A 23,404-nucleotide genomic window follows, 5' to 3' on the forward strand; every position below is an offset into this window, starting at 1 on the left:
TGTCTCGAGATGCACACCAGTAATGTATTCTTCCAAGGCATTTTTATAAAAGCGACATAAATATCTCAATTCAACTAAGGCATAGTCCTCGCTTAAGCTAAGCTGTGTCTGTGCAACCGGGCCTAAAAGTACCAATGCCTCTAAAGGCAGACGAATGAGTTACTGTCACCCCATCCTCTCAGAGAGGGTGTGACTAAGACATTTGATACTGAATTCAGGCAAGACAAGAAGATTTTTCAGCACATTACCATAAACAGACGATTAAATCCATCTCACAATTCCACGAATTACTGCTTTTTTTAAAGGTCTTAATTAAATGGGGTTAAATCAGGTCATGGGTTGAGGTAAGAGTTTATTTTGTACTCTCACTGTAGCAAAACAGTTATAGCATGTTCATGTTTGAGATTTATGAGCATTTTATATTAACTGCATTCACAATTATCCTGAGCCTACAGTGTTGAAGTTGAAACTTATTACATGTCAGGTTTACACAACAAGGCTAAAGCAAACCTGACATATGACTTTATAAATGTGATTTTCTTACACAGAAAATGTAACGGAAGTGATATAATATTTCAGTTAAACTTTTTATTGTGATTAATAAAACTTTATTAACTTGTCAGTTACGCTAAGCTTAAAAGTAATTTGTCTAAACTGTCTAATCCTTTTGCAGTTTTTTTTTCTTCTTTTATAGTAATCACAAGAAAATGAAAAAGTTAATTCAGATTTCAACTGTATATATACTGTACCAATATCAAGATCTGTGCATTAATTACATTAATCACAATTTTAATGTATTAAGAGAGCACACCATGTTTTAAACTTTTTTAAACCGGTTGTCTTATTTTATTGCCGCCAACTATCATTTATTCGGGCTCTGTGTGAATAGCTTTACATGTTTATGCTGAGCAGACAACCAAACACATTTCACTTTGCTCGGCTTGTTGAGGCTGCGACCTTTCGCCCAGTTACGCGACTATCAGTTCAGCGGGTTTACAGCGACACTGATGACTCCCTCCTCACGCCCACCGGCAGCCACGCACCCCGTCTCCTCCAATCGCTCGCCTATCACGCACCGATCACGCGTCGTGCTTCACGCAATTGGTTAAGGTCTCACACACATTTGTTTTTCATTGGTGGCGTGTTGCCACCCGCCAGACTGATGTGAGTTTTGTTTTCTTTTTTCTCGGACTTGTTTTACTCAGCTGCTGGTGAAGGCGAACTGAATTCCGGTGTGAGTCGTCACTGAACAGGCGGAGCAGCTCCGTTTCTTTGTTCTGCTCTACTTTTCATATCAGTAATATTTTTTCATACATTTTGTGTAGATGTCAACACTTCAGTTCGCTAACATGAAAGACATATTTGGGGTAAGAATAGAATAATTATTTACTTCATTTATTGAGCGAGTTACTTATGCTTTTATTGACGCTGACTGTTCTTAGTGTTTAACTGATTAAACTTACACTTTAAAAATTACACTTGGTTAAATTGTAATTATATTTGTCTCAAGCATCATGAAAGGTTACAATGAATCGTAACTCTTAAAAAGTTTTATCCGTGCGTAACGTTATCTGTCTGTACTTACGTCATAGCCTACTGATGCATTCCTCTCTGATAGTAAACAAAAAGCGTACAATACGCGTTTAAAACACCGTTATTTCTCATAACCCGATTTATGTAACTGACTGATTTATGCAATTTTATTTTAAGACTCTTTTATGCTCTTTTGTATTTTTCAATATTGTTTTAATAATGTAAAAACTCGAAATAATCATAAACATTTAGAATTCATTACTATTCCTACGTCAGTAATAAACTGTAAAAAAAAGACACGATAGTGACAATAATGGTCAGATTTTCTTGCTTGAGCAGAAGTAGCCTACAGTAAATGCGGTTTGTTAACATGGATCATCAGGTTTTGCATCCCATTTTGAGTGCATGCAGTTGATAAAGAGTATGAAATATGCCACTTCCCTTACGAAAATAAACCATGTTTTTTTGTGGTACAAATGTAGTAACCAATCTTTTTTTGGTGCATTGATTACTTAGGGCAAAACCATGATTTTACTACAGTTACCATCGTTTACTATGGTTTTTACAAAAACATGGTTTTCAAAACCATGGTTATTTTGTGATAACCATTGTTTTACTACAGTAACCATGGTTTTTTGGTTTTAACTGTAGTAAAACCATGGTCAATTTTCGTAAGGGTTAGAAATGGTAAAATTCATATAGGTCTTTAAGTTCAACTTTTAACCAAAATTAACATATTGATAATTCTGTATTATTTGTAAAGCATTTCCAGTAAAGCAAGACCAGTTGAAATAGCCATAACACACACTGTATTGCAGACTGTTAGGTGTAGATAATAAACATGCATAATGCTCGGTAATAGTGTCATTCTTCGGAAACTCTGCATGGGAGGGGCTTTCAATCAAAGTTTTCTGCCCTTGGGCACAGTTGAGCTGTTCCCGTGCCTATCAGCGGTTCTGAGTTTCGCTCATTGCTGATTCACGTGGTCGGCTTGAGAGCACGTCATTGTTTTGGCTTTATTTGGCAGTGGGAGGTGACATTCTGATGATAGAGGGTCCCTACAGATGGGTTGCATTAAAAAGGGCTCCTCTGTTAAACTCTCATACTACTTCTGGATCCATGAATAGATAAAGACAAAGAGAAAAACTTATCCGTCGGATCTACCAAGCAGCTAAGCCGTTTTTTTAAACATTAGTTTTGCCATTTCCTTGCGGTTCTTAGGGAGCTCGGATGGAGGTCTGCAAAGAATCCCTGGATGGGAAAAGACACACCAGCGAGCACTCTTCATGCAGTGTGCCAGAATATACTGACTTGGAAGCTGCTGAAGCTTTGGTCTGCATGAGCTTCTGGAGGCAGATGTCTCCAAAACCCAAAGCCTTCAAACCTCGCCCTCTCACGCCAGCGTCAGACTCCTGCGATTCTGTTATGCAACCCGAACCTTCGGAGACCCCAAAGGACTTTGTCTCACTCTCCTCACTGGTAAGCCGGTATTTTTATTCTGAACAGCTAGGAAGTAAAATATGTACACTTAAAGCTGTTATATATCAACATTCAAACTAGGAGAACCTCACGGTTCTCTGGCGCCGCATGTCGTAGTACAAAGCTCTTATCAGAATCTGATTTGTTTGCTGAAAAAACTTGGGGAGGGTTTTATGACAGTGTGGACAGGTGGAAGTCTTGAGATAAGCTACTTCTCCGAACTGAACTTCAGCACAAGCTTGTTCCCTGTGGTTAAATGGCTCACTGGTGCTGTAATGATACTGAGAGATAAACATATTTAATAATACCACCGTGAATAGAACCGGTTTGTTTAGCTAATCGAAGACCTTAATTTTACTTGCCGATTTCTCATTGTCTATTTTTTTTCGCAGTGCATGACACCACCTCACAGCCCCAGTTTTACTGAGACCTCCAACACTACAGTAGTGCCCGGTTCACCCTCCCCACTAGCCCAACCGTGTCTCAACCTCCCCAGCGCAAGATCTGCTTGTCCCACCACGGCTTCCATCAATCAGATGGCCTCTTCAGGACAGCCCGCAGAGAAGACCACACCCCCATTCTGCAGAGCCTTGGCAACCAGCGTAATACGCCACACGGCCGACAGCTCACTCTATCAAAACATTCCACAAGCGGTGTACCCATCAAAGACGGATAAAAAGCTGCCTGAGGTTCCTTCACCAAGTGCTTTACCCCGCCAACCCCTGACGGACAATACAACGGAAACCACGTGCCATAAAAACAGCACGACCCCCTTAAAAGATGATAAGCTCCCCATTATATTATCTCCTCAGTCACCACCCCCGACACCTAGTCAACCAATCATATGCCAGATGTTCCCAATGGCACAACCAGGAGTCATCTCAGCCACGTTTATTCAGGGCCCAGCTCAGAAACACAGTCCTGGGGTGAAGTCTATCTTACCACAACCTCTCTTGATGGGTTCTTCAGTGCCTCAGGGGACAGTGATGTTTGTGATGCCTCAATCGCCAGTGTCTTCTACTCAACAATGTCCACAGACTGTTATGACCCTGGGCAACACCAAACTACTGCCTCTGGCTCCAGCACCTGTCTACGTGCCCACAAGTCAGAGCACTGTCATGCAGGGCGACTTTTCACGCAGACGCAACTATGTCTGCAATTTCCCAGGCTGTCGGAAGACGTATTTCAAGAGTTCTCACCTAAAGGCACATCTGAGAACACACACAGGTATTATATATAACGTTTAATGTATAATACTTCAGATGCAAGGGTTTAGTTTACATTATAATTCATTGCATTTCTCTTCCAGGGGAGAAACCTTTCAGCTGTAACTGGGAAGGCTGCGATAAGAAATTTGCTCGCTCTGATGAGCTCTCCCGGCACCGGCGCACGCACACGGGCGAAAAGAAGTTCGTCTGCCCGGTGTGTGACCGACGGTTTATGCGCAGCGATCACCTCACCAAGCACGCACGCCGGCACATGACCACCAAAAAGATCCCTTCCTGGCAGGCGGAGGTTCGGAATATTAACAAGATCACCACAGCTAAAGCTTTGCCCCATGGCACAGCACTGCCATTCAGCATGTTGCTTCCGGCCTCAAACTAAATTAGACTGAACTGTTACTGACAATATGCAGGGACATACTATATGGGGGCATGAATTCTGATTCTCTCATGGGCAAAAACATAAATATGCACTGGACTTCTCTTTACTTCGCTGCTTATATTTCGCGCTCTACAACAGAGCATTTTGTTTACTATTGTGAAAAAGATTAATGCACTCTTTTGCCAAAGCCTTTGTACTATGTTTGTCTTAAAAGAAATTATTTTTCTTCTTTTTTTTTACATTTATATGTACATATATAGGGGAAATGTATGATGTATGGTACACTGCATAAAGAAAAAGGAAAATTAGTATGTAAAAAATGTATATGTGAATAATTATCTACACTGTGATTATCATATAATACTCTTTTATTTAATACTCTTTTTTAATAAACAATGAAGAATATGTGCTTTGTGGTTTTAATAAATGCTAAAGAGCTTGTCAAAGTACTTGTATGAGTAAAAAAACTGCATCAGTTTAGCCACGTTTCAGTTCTGCTTCCTACAGCTGTTTGGAGTAACTACCTTTACTCTTCTCATGCTGACACCCATGATGCATCAACTGTTTTGTTAGGTTATACTGGATCTTTTGTGTAATGCATCATATCATCACGTATCCATTTCCCAGCAGCAAGTTTACTTTAAGTCATTTCATTTACTGACATTAGTGCTCAGGACAGTACAGATTTTCAGTATCTAATGAATAGATCATTAGCTTATTAAAAGGACAACCGACTGCAAAAGAAATGCTGTTTGCATTTTGCTTTCTGGATTGTCAGATGACATGTTTTCATAGGTATTTTATGATTCAATTGATTTCCAAACTACAGCAAGCAATTCTGATAGGCAATCTCTGATAAATGTAAAGAACTGGAGCAGGTTGTGTGCTTGTTTGAGGTATGTTTTAATGTCTAAAAGTTGAAAAGGTGAAGTCATAAATGGAGAGGAAACAGCTCTCATCATAACAGCTTTTCCTGCCAAACCCATTTTTTAATGCAGATGTGGAAAAAACAAACACCAGCTGTAAGTTTGGAAGACATTGTGAAATGACCAAAATAAATGATGTTGTTTTCGTTCACACTTCCTTACCATAGCCCGGGAATAAACCTTGCGTGTTTTCCAGTAATATAATATTCCCACAGAGAGACAGGTGGATTATTGCTCAGATAAATGCCAGTTTTAATTTCGAAAATATGCAGTATTGCTAAACACTCCACATGTCACTCAAATTAGGACCAATCAAATCACAAGACCAACTATATTCCCGGGAGGCGCGACCAATCAGCTTTTAGAATGGTTCCCCGCCTCCTTGCTTTACTGACCGACTTTCCCGAAGATGTCGATTTACCAACAGCGCGGAAACAGTGACGCCGTGTGGCAAATATCTTGTTTTTTTCATATTAGTTGTGCTCTTTGTGATAAAACATGTTGACTGTTTGTTTCCAATGTCAATCGGCACTGTCTTCATTTCCTTTTGCAGTGAGCACAACGAAATATATATGTGTAAAAAAATGAATAAAATCACCACATTAATAAAATATAGTTTTTACTTACTGTTTAGGTATGTGTTTAAGTAAAATATTTTTTTTCGTTCTGTGAACTACTAATATTTATCACAAATTCCAAATAAAAATGCGTGTTTTTATTTGCATTTATTTTCAGAAATTGAACACTGGACAAATTAGGAAAAAATATGTTTTCAGGCCTTTAATACACATGTTTATATTCATTTATAAACTACACAGTATTTTACATGTATTTAAGAAGAGTTAGATATATATTTGATAAAATAAATCAGCTTTTTAATCACAGATTTTATTGCGTCTTGGCATGGTCTCAGTCTTGAGCATTGCTGTTGAGTCCTGAGGCTTCATTTTGTTGAAATTTAACAGACACTTGACTGGAATGGTCACAATACATGTAGAAATGCTGATTGAAGGCAAATTTAGAGGGCCTCTTAATTCCTTCCAGAGCTGTATACTGTATATCGTTGAAACATTTAAGGATCCCTTGAGTGAGATGTTTTTACCAAGCTTACAAACATTTAGCTAGTTCTGAGGGTGTGTGCTTAAATGTCTGAAATTTTGTATAAATATAATTGTACAGTTTCTTTCATTTCATCACAGTATTTAATAAAAATGAAATGTGTGACTTGACTGAATCATGAAGAAAAAGCTGCCAAGGAGCAGCATATAAAGTGGTAACACATTCAACACAAATTATAAGCAAAAGCAAAAAAAAGAATGAAAAAGTACTAAGGATTTTTTGTCAGGCTAGTTCACTTGCCGCATGAACAGTGTCAATGCAATTTAAATCAAATTCAATTGGTACTGTATGATAAAATGTTTAACAAAAGGGTATTCAATTTACATTACAAACTGTAAAATGACTGTAGGATTGTATAGTTAAACAGTTGCATTCATAATAACATTAAGAAAATACATGAGTGTTAAAAGATGTCGATAGTCCCTTAATAGTGATCAAGTTTGAGGCGATATCAAATAAACAAAGTGTCAGTTAAATACGTTCATCAACAGAAATTGTGTAACATTTCTAGATAATAGATCAATCTTCTGTTGTTTGCCGTGATGCTTAGAACATGTGAAAAAATAAAACAAATAATCTAAAAGGAGAACTGCAGAACATCATACCTTTTTTCTACGACTTTTTGTGATTAAATCATGGTTTATGCTTCAAAAGACACCAAATTAGGACGAGCATTATTTAATCTGGTTGACAACAGGATATATAGAAGTTATAGACTGACTCCATGGATCCACTAAAATACCGCTGATGTACATTCCTTTCTCAGAATGGTGGAGGATTCTGGAAATGTGGTCGGGAAATGAAACCACATACACATTCCAGGCAGACATTTTTTTCTTTAAGACAAATGGCTTGATGCAGAATACAAAATAAAGGGATCTTAAAGCATAGATTCTACGACGGTTCAATACGGCTCAAACAGTGCATTTTACCTTCTAAATCTTAAATCTTAATAATCTCTCAATTTGTTCGTCCACTTATTTTTTATAAATGCATGGGCTTCTATATGGCCTTCCTGATTGCAAACACCCAGATGTATTTTAAACCGAATTTGCCCTAAAATGCAACATCATTCCATTAAACAAATTCTTAATACTATTCACAACCTCAGTTTATATATAGGTTTCAGTTCTTAGCTCTCTGAGAAGTTCAATATATTCTTTATCCAAATTCCCTCTCAATTGTGTCCATAAGGTCTTCTTCTGAAGGGTCATATGTGATGGGCAAGGACAGAGAAGAAATGCCACCAGTTCCATGACATCTAAAAAAAATGAAATAAACCACAATTAAAGCTGGACTTAATAAAGACAAACATCAATGTAAAAAAACACTGCATTATAGACTCTCAACCAAGCATGATGCTGGACACAACCTATCTTTTTTCAGAGCAAAACTCTAACCAAGCTTGGATAAATAATTGATGAAGTACACTTACAACGCTGTTGCTGTGCTCTCTGTGTTGGTACTACACAACAGGTCCTTTGAAGGACTAATCTGTCAAAAATAAAAATCCATTATCCATTGCTTTATAAATAGGGGATATTTGTTTTCTGTTTACATGCCTGATGAAATTGAAAAAGAGCAGACTTACTTGTTCCTGAATGTTTGAAGTTGGTTTGTTTATTGTGTTAACTTCATCATTCTTCACACAAGTACCATGCTGTAATTCATGTTTACTGTCTCTGTAAATGTCATTACTGGCATCATGTCGTTTGGCATAGCAAATCCCAGATGACTTTGATCCTAACGTTGGCATCTTATGAGAAGTCCTGCTGTTATCGATGTTTTCACACTCGGCGAGGATTCTGTCCACCTCCGCAAGAGTGTCATCTTCGGCCGAAACCTCTGACTCTTGCCCCTCACTGTTACAGTCTGTCCGATCTCTTTCTCTTATCGACACGATCCGAACTAAACTTGTGTTTGAGGGACCTAACAAGTGTCCATCTATGTCACTGCCGCCGCTACAAACCGTTTCTTCTGTCACCGAAACAGGTGCAACTTTTTTCATCCTGCTTCTTGCTATACCCATCTCTGTTAGCTTGGCACTGTTTACAAGAGCGTTTTGAAATAGTTTAACCCATGAGTAAGTTAACACAACACTTTAACTCTCAAATATGTCAGGCTAAAGTAAAAGACAACAAAAACCCAAACCGCATTTTATGAAGAGGTTACAGACGTAATGCAACGCAATGCGACGTACCAACACAGTACGCGACGCGTCGTGTAGCTAGAATGGTGACGTCGACACAAAGCCGACCAATCAGAGCGCGAAGCAGCGCGACAAACATCAAGCGTTGCGTTTTTGTGCAATGTGAGTTTGCCATCTGTCTTAACGTGTCCTGGACCTGCAGTGGGAACAGCTGTGAGATGATACATAATACAAGAATTGCATAAGTGTTTCTCACAACACCCATCCTCTCTCCCTGTTTTCACTTTGTCATGAATTCCGGCGAAAAAAAATTATAATACGAAAACACGATGTATTGCGCAAACAGCCTGCTGTTTAAATTAAGAACGTGTTTTATTAAATGACAATAAACATTTTAAATGACAAACTGGGGGCAACAAATGACACACTGGGGCCAAAAAGTTTGCATTAAAAATGCTAACTTATACAAACACAAAAACACATTTAGTTCAAACCAAATAATGTTATTTAACATTTTCTCGTGAAACATTTTATCATATCATAAAATTATTAGGCTATCTGAAAACACCTTACAAATAAATACATAATTAAAAAAAACTAAAACTCATGCAAAAATTATTGTTTATTGTTACTAGGCCACTATTCTGATGTGCATGGCTAAATCACATGCTATTTTAAAACATTATTTTTAAAGGCTGACTAGTAGCTATAGTTTATCAATGACAGTTTAGACACCACAAAGTCAGCTTATTTATTAACTACTGCACAGCAGTAGGTTATTCAAATTATTTATTTAGCAGAGATCATATAATGATTTATATAGTGCACTGTAGGACAACTGAAGCAACTTCTATGTGAGTGGATGGGTGTTCCTTGTCTTGTGAAAGGGGGCTATATGAGCCCAATGATGAAACCACCTTATCCAAAACAACTTTGTCCTAAAAACCCTGTATACTAAATCGTTATCCCTGCTTTTACCTCTTAATGATTAATCAATCAAACAAACACAGTTAATATAACTAAGATACCTTGTTTTACCCCATCAATTTTGTGGTTACTGTGTAACACACCAGCATTGTAAACATCCTTTTCGTTGTCATGTTAACACACTGACAAAGCCATACAGTGTCCACGGTCACTGTATGGTACAACGCTCATTGGGCTGCTCCTCAATGGCAGGATGGCTGGAGGTTTGGAGTTTTCTTTTGCCTTTAGATGGGGCAGCTGAGCCATGATCCATAATGTGCTGCAGTAGGTCTTTACTCTCACTAGGTGGCAGGTTGTAGTAGAAGTACTGTGGGGCCATCTGAATAAACCTGACACAGGAAAACAGAGCCCACAAGATAAGAATATATTCAAGAACAGCTGCAAAAATGAAGCATTGCATTTTTTCATACTGTTCGTTTCTAATATTTGGCCTTGTCTTTTATCTTCTATAGATACACGAATCATCAAGTCATCCAAAGTCTTAACTTACTCATGCGCTGATATGTGGGAGACAGTTCTAATACAGTTGTTTTCTGACAGTGTATGCTCATGGTACAGAACCCATTCCGGAAGATCCTTCTCAGTTCCATAGCCAGACAGTGGGTGGATCTGAGCCACATGCTTATGGGTAAGCATGAAGTAATTCCCTGACCCATCGACGACCCTGGCCACCTGGAAAATCCCACACAGAGATTAAACAATGGGGAATACATTACATTAGAAAAGCACTCAATGCTTTACCAAAGAAATGTAAATTACACTTTACTAATCTGCCATTTACTAATCTGGCTTGATCATACACAGTACAGTAAAGAACGAGTGTACCATTTTTTACACAAAGTGTCATTTCAGTGCATGTGACATTTCATTATCAGTTCATTTTTAATTCAACAACTCTGAGGGAGCTTTCGTATTTGATGAATATGCATTGAAAGTATGTATTGTCATAACATTATGTTATCATTTCTATATGCATACCTGCATGAAGAATCCAGCCAATAGAGCACGTTTGATGTTAACAATGTTGCTTTTAGAGCCAAAAGCTGGTAAGGACACTGGCAGCTCTATCCGTTTCAGAATTTCTGTCAGCTCAGACCGTATCGCATCTGCTGTGTGAAGAGCATTCAGGCTCAGGTAATGCTCCTCACACCAGCGTTCCACATTAGAGTCTAAAAGACAGAACAAACGTTTGCATTAGAGAAAGTTCTGCAGTTTATGTAAAATCTTTTAAATTCAGTGTATTCAGTGGGACTGATGGAAACATTGTTTTGTTTAAGTGCAGTGCATAAAGACTTTATAAAGTCTGGTGATGCAAATAGACATACATTCCATATCGCTGTTGTCCTCTTGAAACCTCGTATATCAATATTTTATGATTTGTTTTGTTTGTCATAAATCATCAATTTTAGTCCCCTTTTTATGTTTGTCACAGCGTTTTGCAAAAACCTAACCAATAAAACGTATTAAAAAGTGCCTGTCAACTTGACAACATATTCATCATTTAAAACGTAGTGTTTTTTTCCATGTCCTGAACAACAGCAAATTTGGACATCTGAGGTTTTGAAAGGACAGCAACCATAGATTACAATCCGTCAATTTTGTCCATCACCTACTGTATCAAATGTTGTTTATATATTTTATTAGTAATACATTACAGTCCTGTATAGTCCATATCGCTGCTGTCTTTCTGAAACCTTGTATCTCCATATTTTTTTGCCATAAAGCATTATTATTAGTCAGCCTTTATGTTTGTCACTGGGTTCTGAAAATATCTAACCAATAAAAAGAATTGAGTGCTTGTCAACTTTCACAGTATTTAATCATTTAAAAGTACAGTGTTTCTTCAATTTCCTGAAAAACAGCGAATTTGGACATCTGAGGTTTCAGGAGGACATCGACGATATGTATTAGTTATAGACATATGCTTTGATGCACAAAATACACTCACATGGCCCTTCCTGAGCATATTTGTAGGCATTAAAGATGTTTATAAGGGTGAAGTGGTCTCCCTCAGCATGCTGGAGCTTCTGATGGCACAGTAAAGCTTTCTGACTCATCTCCACTGGAGGTATAAGGAAACTGCTTGGAGCTGAGTGAGAAAGAAGGTTTGAAGTGATTTTTTCAATTTCCAGGTAATATATGCTACTGTAAAAATGTTTTATTGATGGTAGCAATGAAAATAATTTATAAACACGGTAATCTGACTTGTGTGGAAGAATAGATGCAAAGAATGAACAGTAAACCTGTGAAGATTAATTTACTGAGAATGATTTACCTGTTAGCATGGCAGCAATGGTCAACACTTCACTGACACAGTCAAACTCACAGGACGCAAGCAAAGTCTTGGCCATCTGAGGCTCGAGAGGAAACTCTGACATTATAATTCCAATCTCAGACAGATTTCCATCATCATCCAAAGCGGCAAGGTAGTCAAGCTCCTCTAAAGCTTGCATCAGGCTTTCTGGATCTGAAGAGAGGAAATTCAAATATTTAACATAATAAACAATAGACGTAAAATATTAACTGTATGAATATCAATTGAAGTGCACCCAGGAATGATCAACTTCTTTAACTTAAAAATATTTTAACAAAAAGATATCCATTGTTCTTAAACACAAACATTAAACCATGGACCATGGTTCATACATATTCCAAATAATATGCAACAAATCATGGCACAAACCGAATGGTTAAATTGACATCATTGCCTATTCTAGAGATGTCAGACATGACTGTTGGTCGATTGCTCTGACAGTACAAAAAGTACAACATCAAAGTTAACCAACAAGATAATCTTTCATTTACTTATAGTTGTAACTAGGCACAAAAGCTCTTCACATATTTCCTCTAGCACATCATCAGATATTCATCTTGTTTTTCACACCAAGTTGCTCTTGCACAGAAATTCTCTTGTCATAGCTTCACTAATGATGCCCTTCCTCTTTTGACTGGCGGGTGTTATGGAAGCAGGTTATCTCTGGAACAAAGAGACCAGTCAGAGTACTGTCAGCTCAGCTAAAGCACGGCTCACCACCTCTTAAAGCCAGCAGTGAACAGGACATGCCCATCTGCACACTCACTGTAAGCCAAGAGGACCTGGCTAATCCCAGTACTGCTTGGCTGCTGTAAACAGTGAGTATTGAACAGCCTGTTTGTGTTTGGGGCTTTCAGAGACAGATGACTCAGATTCATAGCTTATGTAAGAGATTCTCTATAACAAGTTTATGAATGAGTGATTAATGGAAACGTTTACTGTTCAAAATTATACACATATACAGGATTTAAGGAGTACAATCAGTGGCGTTTGTTTATATTTACATTAAAGGGGTGAATACGTAAAAAGTGACTGTAACCCTAATAAACACATGTATAGAGAATCAGATAAGTAGGTAGCATCTCACCTGGTCTGTCAATAAAGTCACAGTGGCTCAGGCCAGCAATTTCCATGCGTTTTAGGAAGAGCACAGTGGAAGTGATGTCAGACTCGAGAATGTGAGGGATGCTTTCAGCGGCAAGTGATGCGTCCTCTTGATATAAGCAGAAACACTTGCCTGTAGCGAAGATAAAGTCAGGTAACAGAAGTTACTACTTCAGGGCATAAGGACATAAAATCTTTATTTTAAATAACAGAGGTGTGTTTTTTAAGTTTTTAGTTATCTAGCTTTAGGTAAAAAATGCTGTACTTAGCATCTTTATCAGCTTTAGTGTAATACCGTGCATGCACCTGACGCAACACAACAAAAGACATTAGAAATGCATTAGAACCCATTATAATTGTAAATTTTGTCCACACTGGATGTGACGCGTGGTGTAATTGCAACGTTTTATACGGTTTTTTTTGGTTGGGGGGCTTTTTGCCTTTATAGTTGATAGAAGAGTGAAGAGTTGGTAAAGTAGGGATGAGAGAGGAGCTGTGGAATGGGACATGACATTGGAGTATAGACCTCAGTTCTATTGCTTTGGGATATTTTTTGCTTGTTATGATATTATCTGTATGAATTTTTATTCCCTGTTATGAGACAATATTCAGTCCACTAAAGACTTAAGACTGACCTTTTGGGCCAGCAAGTTGTTTACGGCCCTCAGCTTGGCTCCTGCTAATCGGTCGAATGACAATAGAGTTGGCTCTGATTCTAGGGTTGTACACCTGTAAAAATGGAACACTGTGTCATACACACAAAACATCCACAAGGAAATAAAAGAACTTTATGTAGATATATAATCACTGTATATAATAAATAATCATGACATACATATCGTTTTTGCACTCCGGCATCAATCACAAAGCGAATAGCCGGAACGGCCCAGAATAAGTCTGCGCTGGGGCTGCAGGTGAGGAAGACTTTTCTAATCTTTTTCTCCTCAGAATGGTCTAAGAAACAGTGTCCTAGCTCAGGGCAGACAGATACAGGCACCATTTCATCATGAGGCAATGCGAAGCTGGCACCCTCCCTCCGCAAAATGGCATGGGCGCATTCAATCTCCTTGCAAAATAGAAAGAGAAAGAAAAGATTCTATTACCATGGAAATGGGACCTTTTGCAGTTCTGTTCGAATTTCCCCCGAGCAAGTCAGAGTGATGACATTTGTGTGACATAACACTAAACCTCCATTAAAATAATGTTCAGCCCATTGCCTGGGAGGCTGAGAAAAATGTATTAAAGTAAATTACCCAATAAAAATGTTACACTTTAGCAATGGGTTTAAACCATGTGGTACTTTGAGAGTGCGTAATGTTGCCCCTCTCCATTATTGTACATGACCAACATGCAATTACAGTACCTCTACTAATTGCCAACTAATAATAAAAATATATAAAAATAAAATATACAAAACAAAATAAAATAAAACACCAACTAAAACAGCATTATTAATGTCCAGCCCTATCTCATCTCTTAAAGAAACAGGTCACCCAAAAATGAAAAATGTTCATTTGAAAAATATCCACCATTACGTGTGTAGTTTTATAGGTATTTTTAAATGTTCAAAGTCTAACATGACCTATCTAGGATAAATACACTCAAAATATTAAGCATTTTTACTCACAAACATCGTTTCAGGCCAGAAGACATTTACATTTTATGATGGAAATATGTGCTTTTTTGGATCTTCAAATTCAATACCATTACAAAGATTGATATCGAAAAACATTTTTCCAAATTACTCAGTCTGTCTGGCACCAGAAAGAAAGTCATGGGCTATACACCTAGGATGGCATGAGGGTAAGTCAATTCTGGAATAAAAATCATTTTTGGGTGAACTATTCCTTTAAGAATGCACAAACAAATGGTAACATTTCAAACATTTCAAAGTTGGCACTAAGATTTTAAAAGGGACACATAAATATCCTTTTTTTACCCAATAACAGTTGAAAGTGAATGTTTGATGGCATTTTTCAGGTCTAGTCTGTGAACTAATCTTCAAAGTTTAATCTCTTACTTGCTCAGTTGCCAGGAATGTCACAATGTCTCCATCATCTTGATTCTGATGGATTTCCAGCGCCAGTCTAATAGCAGAGCAGAGGTAATCCTTTACGCCCCCTCTACCACTACCATAAACCACCTCACACAGCTGCGGCCCTTCCAGACGGATCTGAGGAATGCTTCCATAATGGCGCAACAGTGTCTCAGTGGAATGAGGGGCGGTGAGGATGACCAGTCTGAGCTCTGGACGCGCAAGGAGCACGTCTTTAAGCAGTCCGAGGAGCAGGTCTGTGCTGACGGTGCGATCCTGGACCCGATCAATGACCACCACGCCATACTGCTCCAAGAGGGGATCCGACATCATCTCTCGGAGCAAGACATCATCTGTGTAGTATCTGCGAAGCAACAGATTCTTGTAATACAAAAGATTTATGTAATACAAAAAGTGGTTTTGATTCAATTCTTTTTCACTCCAAATGACCATCTGCATCTAAAATACAAATAAACAAGTGAAGACAAGCAGAAGTGATTGGATTATAATTAACTTTGGTAGTTGTCAGCATTTTCATTAGGTCACACCCTCTCAGCTGTTTTTAATCACTATTCTGGGTCTTTGTTCGCCAGACTGACTTTCGGCTATCTTGAAAGCTGTGATGAAGCATACGGGCAGCACGGGAGCATGGCAGCTGCCGTGGAGACCCTCAGACACAGCCCCCTCTGCCTTTTGTTGGCTTTATATTGTTGAGAAGGACAGGCGCCCGTGAAAAGGAGCAACACGTGTGGCGGTAATGAAGGGGGGATGGTAAAACCAAGTGAAATAGTGGTTTTGTCCAGTGAAAATGACCAAATGCGTAGCTCTGAACGAAGATATACATACCTCAATACGGTGTCAGCAGAGCTGCAGGTCTGAAATGGGATGCTGTACCCAACCTCATGACCAATGTTAACATCCATCTCATCAGCCACACGAAGGGCCAGTTCCACAGTGCTCTGCTGGTGAACCTGGGTGCACACCACCATGCCATTCTGATACTGCGTAGATAAGCAGAACTCTGCACACCACTGAGGTATCTAAATGGAGATTCAGACAGATGACCACATGCTATAAGTCCATTTGTGAATAAAATACTCATTAATAAGATTTGTGGTGCTGAACATGCAAATGCAACAAAATAGTACAGTTCAGTTCAATTTTGTAATGTAACACATTATTTAATTGTTTAAAATGATTTTTGATGTTATTTTGTTTGCAGAAACTGACCTGTGTGCTTTGTCCTGTTTTGGCTGTGCCGGGAACCATAACAATCTGATTGTTGATCAGACTGTCCATAAACTCGCATTTTGCTCCCCATACCGGCAGTCCTTTTCTTTCTCTCAATAGTTTGTAATATCTTGAGGAAAAGGGAAGTCCGTCGAATTGATTCAGCTGAAGCAGGTCATCCGAATCGATGTCTTTAGTTCCTTCAGAGTCCGATAGTTTCTCCACATCTGTTGACAGCTCCATTCTCTCGCGCACCTCTTTTTCCCTTAAAGTTAATTCAAGGCAATGAATGAACCGAGCCCTTCAATGACGAGACTCTATTAATACATCGACATAGCGTCAACTTTATATTACGATCCTGAACAAGTTAGCTCCAGATCAGTCTTTTGTGTCATCAGATGTCCCGCTCAGCGAACGCACTGAATGCGCGCTCAGACGCGCAGCGGCACAGATTTGCAGCGGTCATGTGGTCATTAATCCCATCACAATAGAGCTTCATCTGACGATAGTAAGTATAGGATCATTCTGAAACTGTTAAACAATGGTTAATCTGTATAATCATGCATTGTTTACATGTAAAAGCTGACACGGCAGTCTTTAATTTGGACATTTGTGTAAAAGAAAAAGTTAAATGGTCCACGCGTACTGCGCCATTGTCGTTGCCATGGCAACGGTAAGGCATGCTGAATCAAAGGTGTGTGTGGGGTGAGAGACTACAAGAACACAGCAGCGGACTCCTAAATACAAACTATCATCCCTCTGTGTGAGCCATTTTCCCCAATCGGTACAAGGGAAAACATCGACGAAGACAACGATGAAAGCAGGTACACTGTAAAAATTAAAGGTTCTTTTAGGAATCATTTGGGGTTCTTTCATTGCCACGCCGGCGGAACTCTCAGTGGAAATTCAAGGCAGGTTCTCTGAGGAACCCTCAAGGCTTCTTGGGGATCCCTTTTATTAAAATGATCTGGAACCATCTTGGGTGCTTCAAGGCACCATTTCACAGTTTATATTTGCTATATTCACAATATTTAAAAGCAGAAATACTAAAACCAAAGCAAACAGTTTATTGATAAACAACAACAATTTACATTGAATAAATATTCAGACAGAATAGTCAATATTGTACAATTCTAAATTCATGAAATCAAATGTATAATTAATATTGTGTTGGTGATATTGTTATAAGTTAATTCATCTTAACAAAACTAACCAAATAATTTGCCTTAACTTTAAATAAGTTTTCTGTTCTCTCCAAATGAGTTTCCTGCTATTACAAGGTGGTGTTAGGATCCATGTAGGCAGTGTCAAAATTATTTCTATAGTGCATTTCACAATTTTGTATTGCTAAAGTAGATATGTATTTATGGCAAAAAGAGAACAGGAGCTGCGCCTGTTGGCCAAGGTGTCCCAGGCAGTGCAAGGATGAGCATCAGGGTGGGCTGGAGCTGAGTCTGTTGGCCTTGGGTGTCCCTGGGAATAAGACATGGAGACAAAAAGAGGGATTTAGATAAAGTCTCATAAAACGTTACATTGAATCATTTAGCACATCACAAATTGGTTTACAAATGTAACAATGAACAAAATATTACAATGCCTGGAAGTCACTGCTTTGGTCTATGGTTAAGGAGTACAGTAGGCTATTTATAGCAACAACTGTAATAATTCAGATTTTTTCATTGTCAGTGAGTATTTTTACAGTACTGTGGAGGGCGAGACTGCACAATAAACACACAGAGCAGCTGCAGTTTGTTTGGATGGAAAGCACAACAACGTTTACATTTTCAAAAGATTTCCGTGGCTTAATCTCCAATTAATATAATATCAAAAGTAAGAAATATAAAATAATTAAAAGCTTGCTGAAATTTTTCAAAATAACATTTAGCCTGAAACATGTGCATGATTTTAAAATGTGTGTTCACATAGCAGGGGCCAAAAACCCAACTTTGGACTATTCTTATTCTCATAAAACATCAAACTGATCAGACACTAAAAATGTCATGCAGAATTTTGGGGGGTTCCTCTAGATACTGTCTTGTACAAGAGAGATTCTCCAGGAACCACTTACAAGTTTACAGATCTTACAAGAACCATTTTTTAGAATTTGAGTTCCTTCAATAACCCGCAAAGCACTTTGAGGTCCCAGTGTAGTGAAAAGGTGACTCCAGAACTTCACAACTGAATATGGGGTTATTCAAGAATCTTATAAGTTCCTGGAAGAACCACAAAGACTATAGATGGTTCCACCAATAGCCCTATTATGAGAAAAGGAGCTTTGAAGCACTTAAAATACAGTTTAAGGTTCTTTGAGTACACAACAGGATATTTGAGGCACCTTTATTTTTACATTGTAGAGTAGACTATTGATTTGTGTTTTGACGCTACACAAGTTTATTTTCAATGCGTCTAGTTTATTTTGTCACCACAATAAAATAAACTACAGTGAGTAGAAAGAAAAAAGTTTTAAAATAAGAACAGTTGATACAGATGTTTTAAAGCCCTTCAAATGCAAACTTTTTACAATGAAATGCGCCTTCAGTTAATTAAAAACTTGATCCTAAAACTGAACTCTTAATTTACAGAAAGCTGCATTTATCCAGTCCAATGCTTTGGGTTATGCTACATTGTAAAGTCTGTGTATTTTTTATAAATGTTTTAAAGCTTTCTCAAACAGAAGTGATTAAATAGTAATGCATAATCCTCGAATTTAATTACTAATCCAGGAACAGTCTTGGTTAGCTGGTGGTTAATTATTCTTGGTGCATTGTTACATGATATTCATGACCTTTATTAAGATGAACACAATAGGCTGCAGTTTACCGATATGTTACTGAATAGCATATTCAGGGTTGCGACAGTTTGCTGTTGCTTCACATTCAATATTTACTATAGATTCATCCCTTGTCAAAACATTCTGTTTCTATGCAAAATTAATAAAAACAAAGAGTGATTTTATTTGGAATCATTTATTTTTATTGTTAATAATTGTACAATAGCATCATAGGACACAACTATCTTATATTATACAGAAAATAACCCCAAAACTATAATAAACTGTAATACACCTTAGGACAACCATGTCTTCATCCTACTATTTATTCACTGAAAGTTTCATTCCTGTGCAGCATCTTCTGAGTCCCCTCAGCCGCCTGTGATCGGTAAAGTCACTCATCATAGTATCGAGCTGATCTGGGTTCATGAAGACAACAAACCTCGGACCGGTTCCCCTGAACACTGGACCCGCTACTCTGTGGAGCACACAGACCCAAAAACACAGACATACGACACAATATTTATGTAAGCCTTCTCTTACTGATAACAAACCTGTCTAATACAAAGATTCAGCAACACGTGTTACATTTTATTGTTTTAACAGAGGGTACTGCACCCATTATGTTGTTGAGGAACTGGAGCCCAGTACCTCTTACAGTTTCAGACTCAGGGTTACCAGACCTTCAGGAGAGAGCCACCTTAGCCCAACTGTCTCTGTCTTCACCACACGTGAGAAACCATTTGACCTTCAAAGATTTGATCTGTTGTTGTGTTTTTCTTCTCATAGCAGTTTTAGACAAATGGACAATACAATCCCATGTAAGCTTGTTGTAGGCATCTAAAGTTGCAGAAAAATCGACCACTATTTTCAAATATATTTTTAAATGTGGCCACAGGAGAGCCGTACAGTGGTAAAAATCTCCACCAGGCGGTTAACAGAGAAGATGAAAAGGAGCTGACCAACGTGCTGCAATCTGGGTGAGACTTTATTGTCCAGCTGTAAAAGCACAAGATCATAGCTTGTGCATGTTTAAGAACTTATATACCCAACAATACTATCACAGTATAATTCAAGTTCAGTTATTCCAATACTTAATGTACACTAATAGTTATAACGCCAGTTTATCGTCCCTCTCATGCAAATCTTCTCTAGCACAGTGGATGTTAATGTTCGTGACAAAATGGGGTACACACCTCTGATGGTGGCTGCTCAGAAAGGTTTTATGAGGTAAACTCATAACTTGTGTATATTATAGTGACCTATACCATGTCCTATACATTCCCAATCTCCCATTTATGAAGCTATTAAACTTTTATTCTGTGAAATACAACACAAACCATAGTCATAAAATACTTTGATCATCGTCTTTTGGCTTGTAGCTTAGTGGACGTTTTGGTGAAGGATGGAGCTGACATTAAAATGAAAGACAGTACTGGAAAAGACAGGTAAATGTACAGTATAGTCGATATATAGTACATGTTAATGTGCAGTTCCATTTTATATTAATTATGAATTATACTTAATAATTCATGCATTATAATGTCATTTGTTCAGTCTTATGATGGCATGTTACGCTGGTCACCTGGATATTGTGAAGTACCTGCGTAAGTGCGGGACCACGTGGGAGTCAAGAGACAAGAATGGCTGTAGTCCACTCCACTGGGCTGTAGATGGGGGACACCTGCCTGTCATCACATACATGATCCTGGATGGCTGTGAGGTCAACGGTTCATCCAATGTGGATTTAATATAGTTACTCTATATAATAACTATATTATATACAGTATATTATAACTCATTTGCAACTATGGCAACTATGGCATTCAACATCTAATATAATCCCAAAAATAAACATAACGTTAAAACTTATAAAAATATATATATGAAGAAAAATGAGATAACTCCGTTTTGAATGTTTTTCAAAAATCATGTTTTTATGATGTTACCATGCTTTTATTTTTTTGTTGTGTTAGCTGTATTTTTTTAGTTATTATGGCTTAAATCAAAACAAACCAACTGCATATTAATTGTAATGCACAATAAAAAACATGATTTTTGAAAAAAACACACTCTTCATATGTTAAAAATATTTAAAAATATATTAAAATATAAATGTAAAAAAATATATATATATTACTAAGAGAGTCTTAAAATGAACATAAAATGAAAAATAAATATGTATGATTAAACATTTAATAGGTGAATACTCAAATGTGATGGTTCCAAATTTTATTTTTACATTAAAGCAACTTCCATTGAAAAGGTGAAGGTAATGTCATATGTAAACAACCTGTGAAACATCTTAATTTGCTATGTGTGCTATGAAATTCAAGGTTTTCTTCACTCAGTTTGTCTGCAGAGAGCATCATGTGAGGCAGAACCTTTCAAATACAGAGTTGGTACCTGCGATGACAGACTGTGTTTTATACAAACAGGTGGATATAAGAGACAAGGTTTTTCTCTGGACTCCACTCATGCGTGTGGCGATCATCAGCGGGAGCGCTGCAGTGGCCGCTGTCCTCCTCAAAGCTGGAGCCGACGCAAATGTCCGTGACAAAGCTGGAAAGACACCACTAATGGTACAGTAGTTACCATCAAAATAGTATCACATTGCATAAGGAAAAGACATTTAGTTTAGCTTGTCATTTGGACAAGTTTATCTGAAATGAGATGAACGGCATACAGTAACTGTAGAGGTTGTGTTGTCTCACTCAGGCAGCTGTGCTGAATAACTACGAAGATCTAGTAAAACTTCTGCTTGGCAATGGGGCAGACCACCGTATGAAGAATAAGGTAAAGGCTCCTTGATTACTATAATATTTATAATCCAAAGTGATTAAACAATAACATTTTGCCACAACCTGACAACACTAGTCATTCATTGATATTTACACTCTAGCATGGAGCAGATGCAGCTGATATGGCCACAGCATTTGGGGGAAAGGTAACTTACACACACACAAGTGAATAAAGAAATATTATTTCGGAGCGTGGAACTGAAAGATATTTTCTCTGTTTCAGAACATCATAAAATTGTTGGATAAAATCAGCCTAGAAAATTAAGATCAACCGACATCTAGTGGACAATACTTCTTACCTACATTAGTCTTGTGTTGTCAAACAACTGTGATGTTTGCGTTTCAGTGTTTGTAAACCAAAACAAAATAAAATTCACAATAGTCATATCCTTTTTTTTATTGTTTTTCCTACAGTCCTATTCAAGCCTTTGCATCACCAAAAGTATATCCAGTTTTGAATTAACCATTCAAATTCCAAGTAAGCGATCACATTTCCCTCTTCAGATCCAAAACAGCAGAAATAAAAATTGGCTGTAGTATAAAAAACTGTTACACAATGGAATCAACCCAATGTATAAAACGAGCAAAGACAGACTTGCAAAACATCCGTCAAAAATTGTTTTTGAACATTAAATACATCATGAGTGCATATAAAATGGTGACATGTACATAAATGCTTGTGAATAGGTAAACAAATAAAGAAGCACAAACATGCTTTGCATAAACGAGAGTCTATGTGACCGCAACAACAGTGGAAAATAAGTACAACCATACGTGGGAAAAAACTAAGGTGAGATTTTGGTGGCGTAACTTTACCTTCAGGGTAAAGTACCAAGATGAACAAAAGTCAAGAAGTTTATGAATAACTGTTCTGCTCTACACAGAGTTATGGGAAAGAGAACAACTTTATGTCTAAAATCGCCATAGATGAGACAACACGACATTTACTACATCCTCTGTACTTGAAATCAAATCTTTTCATCATCAACATTTTTCATTGAAGTGATATGAAATAAAAAAATGCTATATGGCTATAGTCTACTGTGACTTGAAAACGTTTAACATTTTTTATTAAGTATCAAAAGAATTTTCACAGAATGTCAAGTGTTTACAGCATAACAAGGCCATAATAACATGGGTGACAGGTGCTGGACCTTAAAGATTTGGGAGGAATGCTGGATGCTGATTGGTCTGTCCTGTAAGGAATGTAGTGTCACAATTTCACGTATCACCTGTGGGTCTTTGAACATCTTAAAAAAACACAAAGAAACCACAACCCTGTGTTTAAGACTTCATTTGCAAAAAGAGATAACGCAGTTTTTTAATTTTCAAAAATCGTGTTTTTATTGATA

General features: G+C 37.7%; 3 protein-coding genes across 3 annotated transcripts; 2 read left to right on the forward strand and 1 right to left on the reverse strand.

Moving 5' to 3' along the window:
• The first annotated feature begins 1,004 nt into the window (after positions 1-1,004).
• Positions 1,005-5,035, forward strand: klf11b (Kruppel like factor 11b). The gene is made up of 4 exons (XM_057343803.1): positions 1,005-1,367; positions 2,755-3,012; positions 3,405-4,239; positions 4,322-5,035. Exons 1-4 carry the CDS (start codon positions 1,326-1,328, stop codon positions 4,615-4,617), a joined length of 1,431 nt encoding a protein of 476 aa, XP_057199786.1. The 5' UTR covers positions 1,005-1,325; the 3' UTR covers positions 4,618-5,035.
• A 4,145-nt stretch (positions 5,036-9,180) lies between these two features.
• Positions 9,181-16,894, reverse strand: dhx32b (DEAH (Asp-Glu-Ala-His) box polypeptide 32b). The gene is made up of 11 exons (XM_057343705.1): positions 16,482-16,894; positions 16,098-16,291; positions 15,237-15,615; positions 14,052-14,282; positions 13,852-13,945; positions 13,200-13,349; positions 12,074-12,265; positions 11,747-11,887; positions 10,777-10,967; positions 10,289-10,470; positions 9,181-10,127 (listed from the first exon to the last, which is right to left on the reverse strand). Exons 1-11 carry the CDS (start codon positions 16,722-16,724, stop codon positions 9,947-9,949), a joined length of 2,178 nt encoding a protein of 725 aa, XP_057199688.1. The 5' UTR covers positions 16,725-16,894; the 3' UTR covers positions 9,181-9,946.
• A 33-nt stretch (positions 16,895-16,927) lies between these two features.
• Positions 16,928-22,378, forward strand: fank1 (fibronectin type III and ankyrin repeat domains 1). Its single transcript, XM_057343706.1, has 12 exons — positions 16,928-16,989; positions 17,103-17,305; positions 19,607-19,778; positions 19,858-19,982; positions 20,150-20,231; positions 20,407-20,481; positions 20,634-20,699; positions 20,809-20,974; positions 21,690-21,833; positions 21,970-22,047; positions 22,154-22,198; positions 22,276-22,378. Exons 2-12 carry the CDS (start codon positions 17,296-17,298, stop codon positions 22,315-22,317), a joined length of 1,005 nt encoding a protein of 334 aa, XP_057199689.1. The 5' UTR covers positions 16,928-16,989; positions 17,103-17,295; the 3' UTR covers positions 22,318-22,378.
• Positions 22,379-23,404: the final 1,026 nt, after the last annotated feature.

This window comes from Triplophysa rosa, linkage group LG10 (assembly GCF_024868665.1).
Source record: "Triplophysa rosa linkage group LG10, Trosa_1v2, whole genome shotgun sequence".
Classification (NCBI taxonomy): domain Eukaryota; kingdom Metazoa; phylum Chordata; class Actinopteri; order Cypriniformes; family Nemacheilidae; genus Triplophysa; species Triplophysa rosa.

Bases quoted from the DNA above. Each gene is read 5' to 3' on its own strand.
- klf11b (XM_057343803.1), top strand. From the start codon at position 1,326: ATGTCAACACTTCAGTTCGCTAACATGAAAGACATATTTGGG. The intron at 3,013-3,404 runs GTAAGCCGGTAT...TTTTTTTCGCAG, and splicing joins TTGTCTCACTCTCCTCACTG to TGCATGACACCACCTCACAG. The intron at 4,240-4,321 runs GTATTATATATA...TTTCTCTTCCAG, and splicing joins ACATCTGAGAACACACACAG to GGGAGAAACCTTTCAGCTGT.
- dhx32b (XM_057343705.1), bottom strand. From the start codon at position 16,724: ATGGAGCTGTCAACAGATGTGGAGAAACTATCGGACTCTGAAGGAACT. The intron at 16,292-16,481 runs GTCAGTTTCTGC...ATCTCCATTTAG, and splicing joins AAACAGGACAAAGCACACAG to ATACCTCAGTGGTGTGCAGA. The intron at 14,283-15,236 runs GTAAGAGATTAA...CTATTTTGCAAG, and splicing joins CATTCCTGGCAACTGAGCAA to GAGATTGAATGCGCCCATGC.
- fank1 (XM_057343706.1), top strand. The intron at 20,975-21,689 runs GTCAACGGTTCA...TTATACAAACAG, and splicing joins TGATCCTGGATGGCTGTGAG to GTGGATATAAGAGACAAGGT. The intron at 22,048-22,153 runs GTAAAGGCTCCT...TTTACACTCTAG, and splicing joins ACCACCGTATGAAGAATAAG to CATGGAGCAGATGCAGCTGA.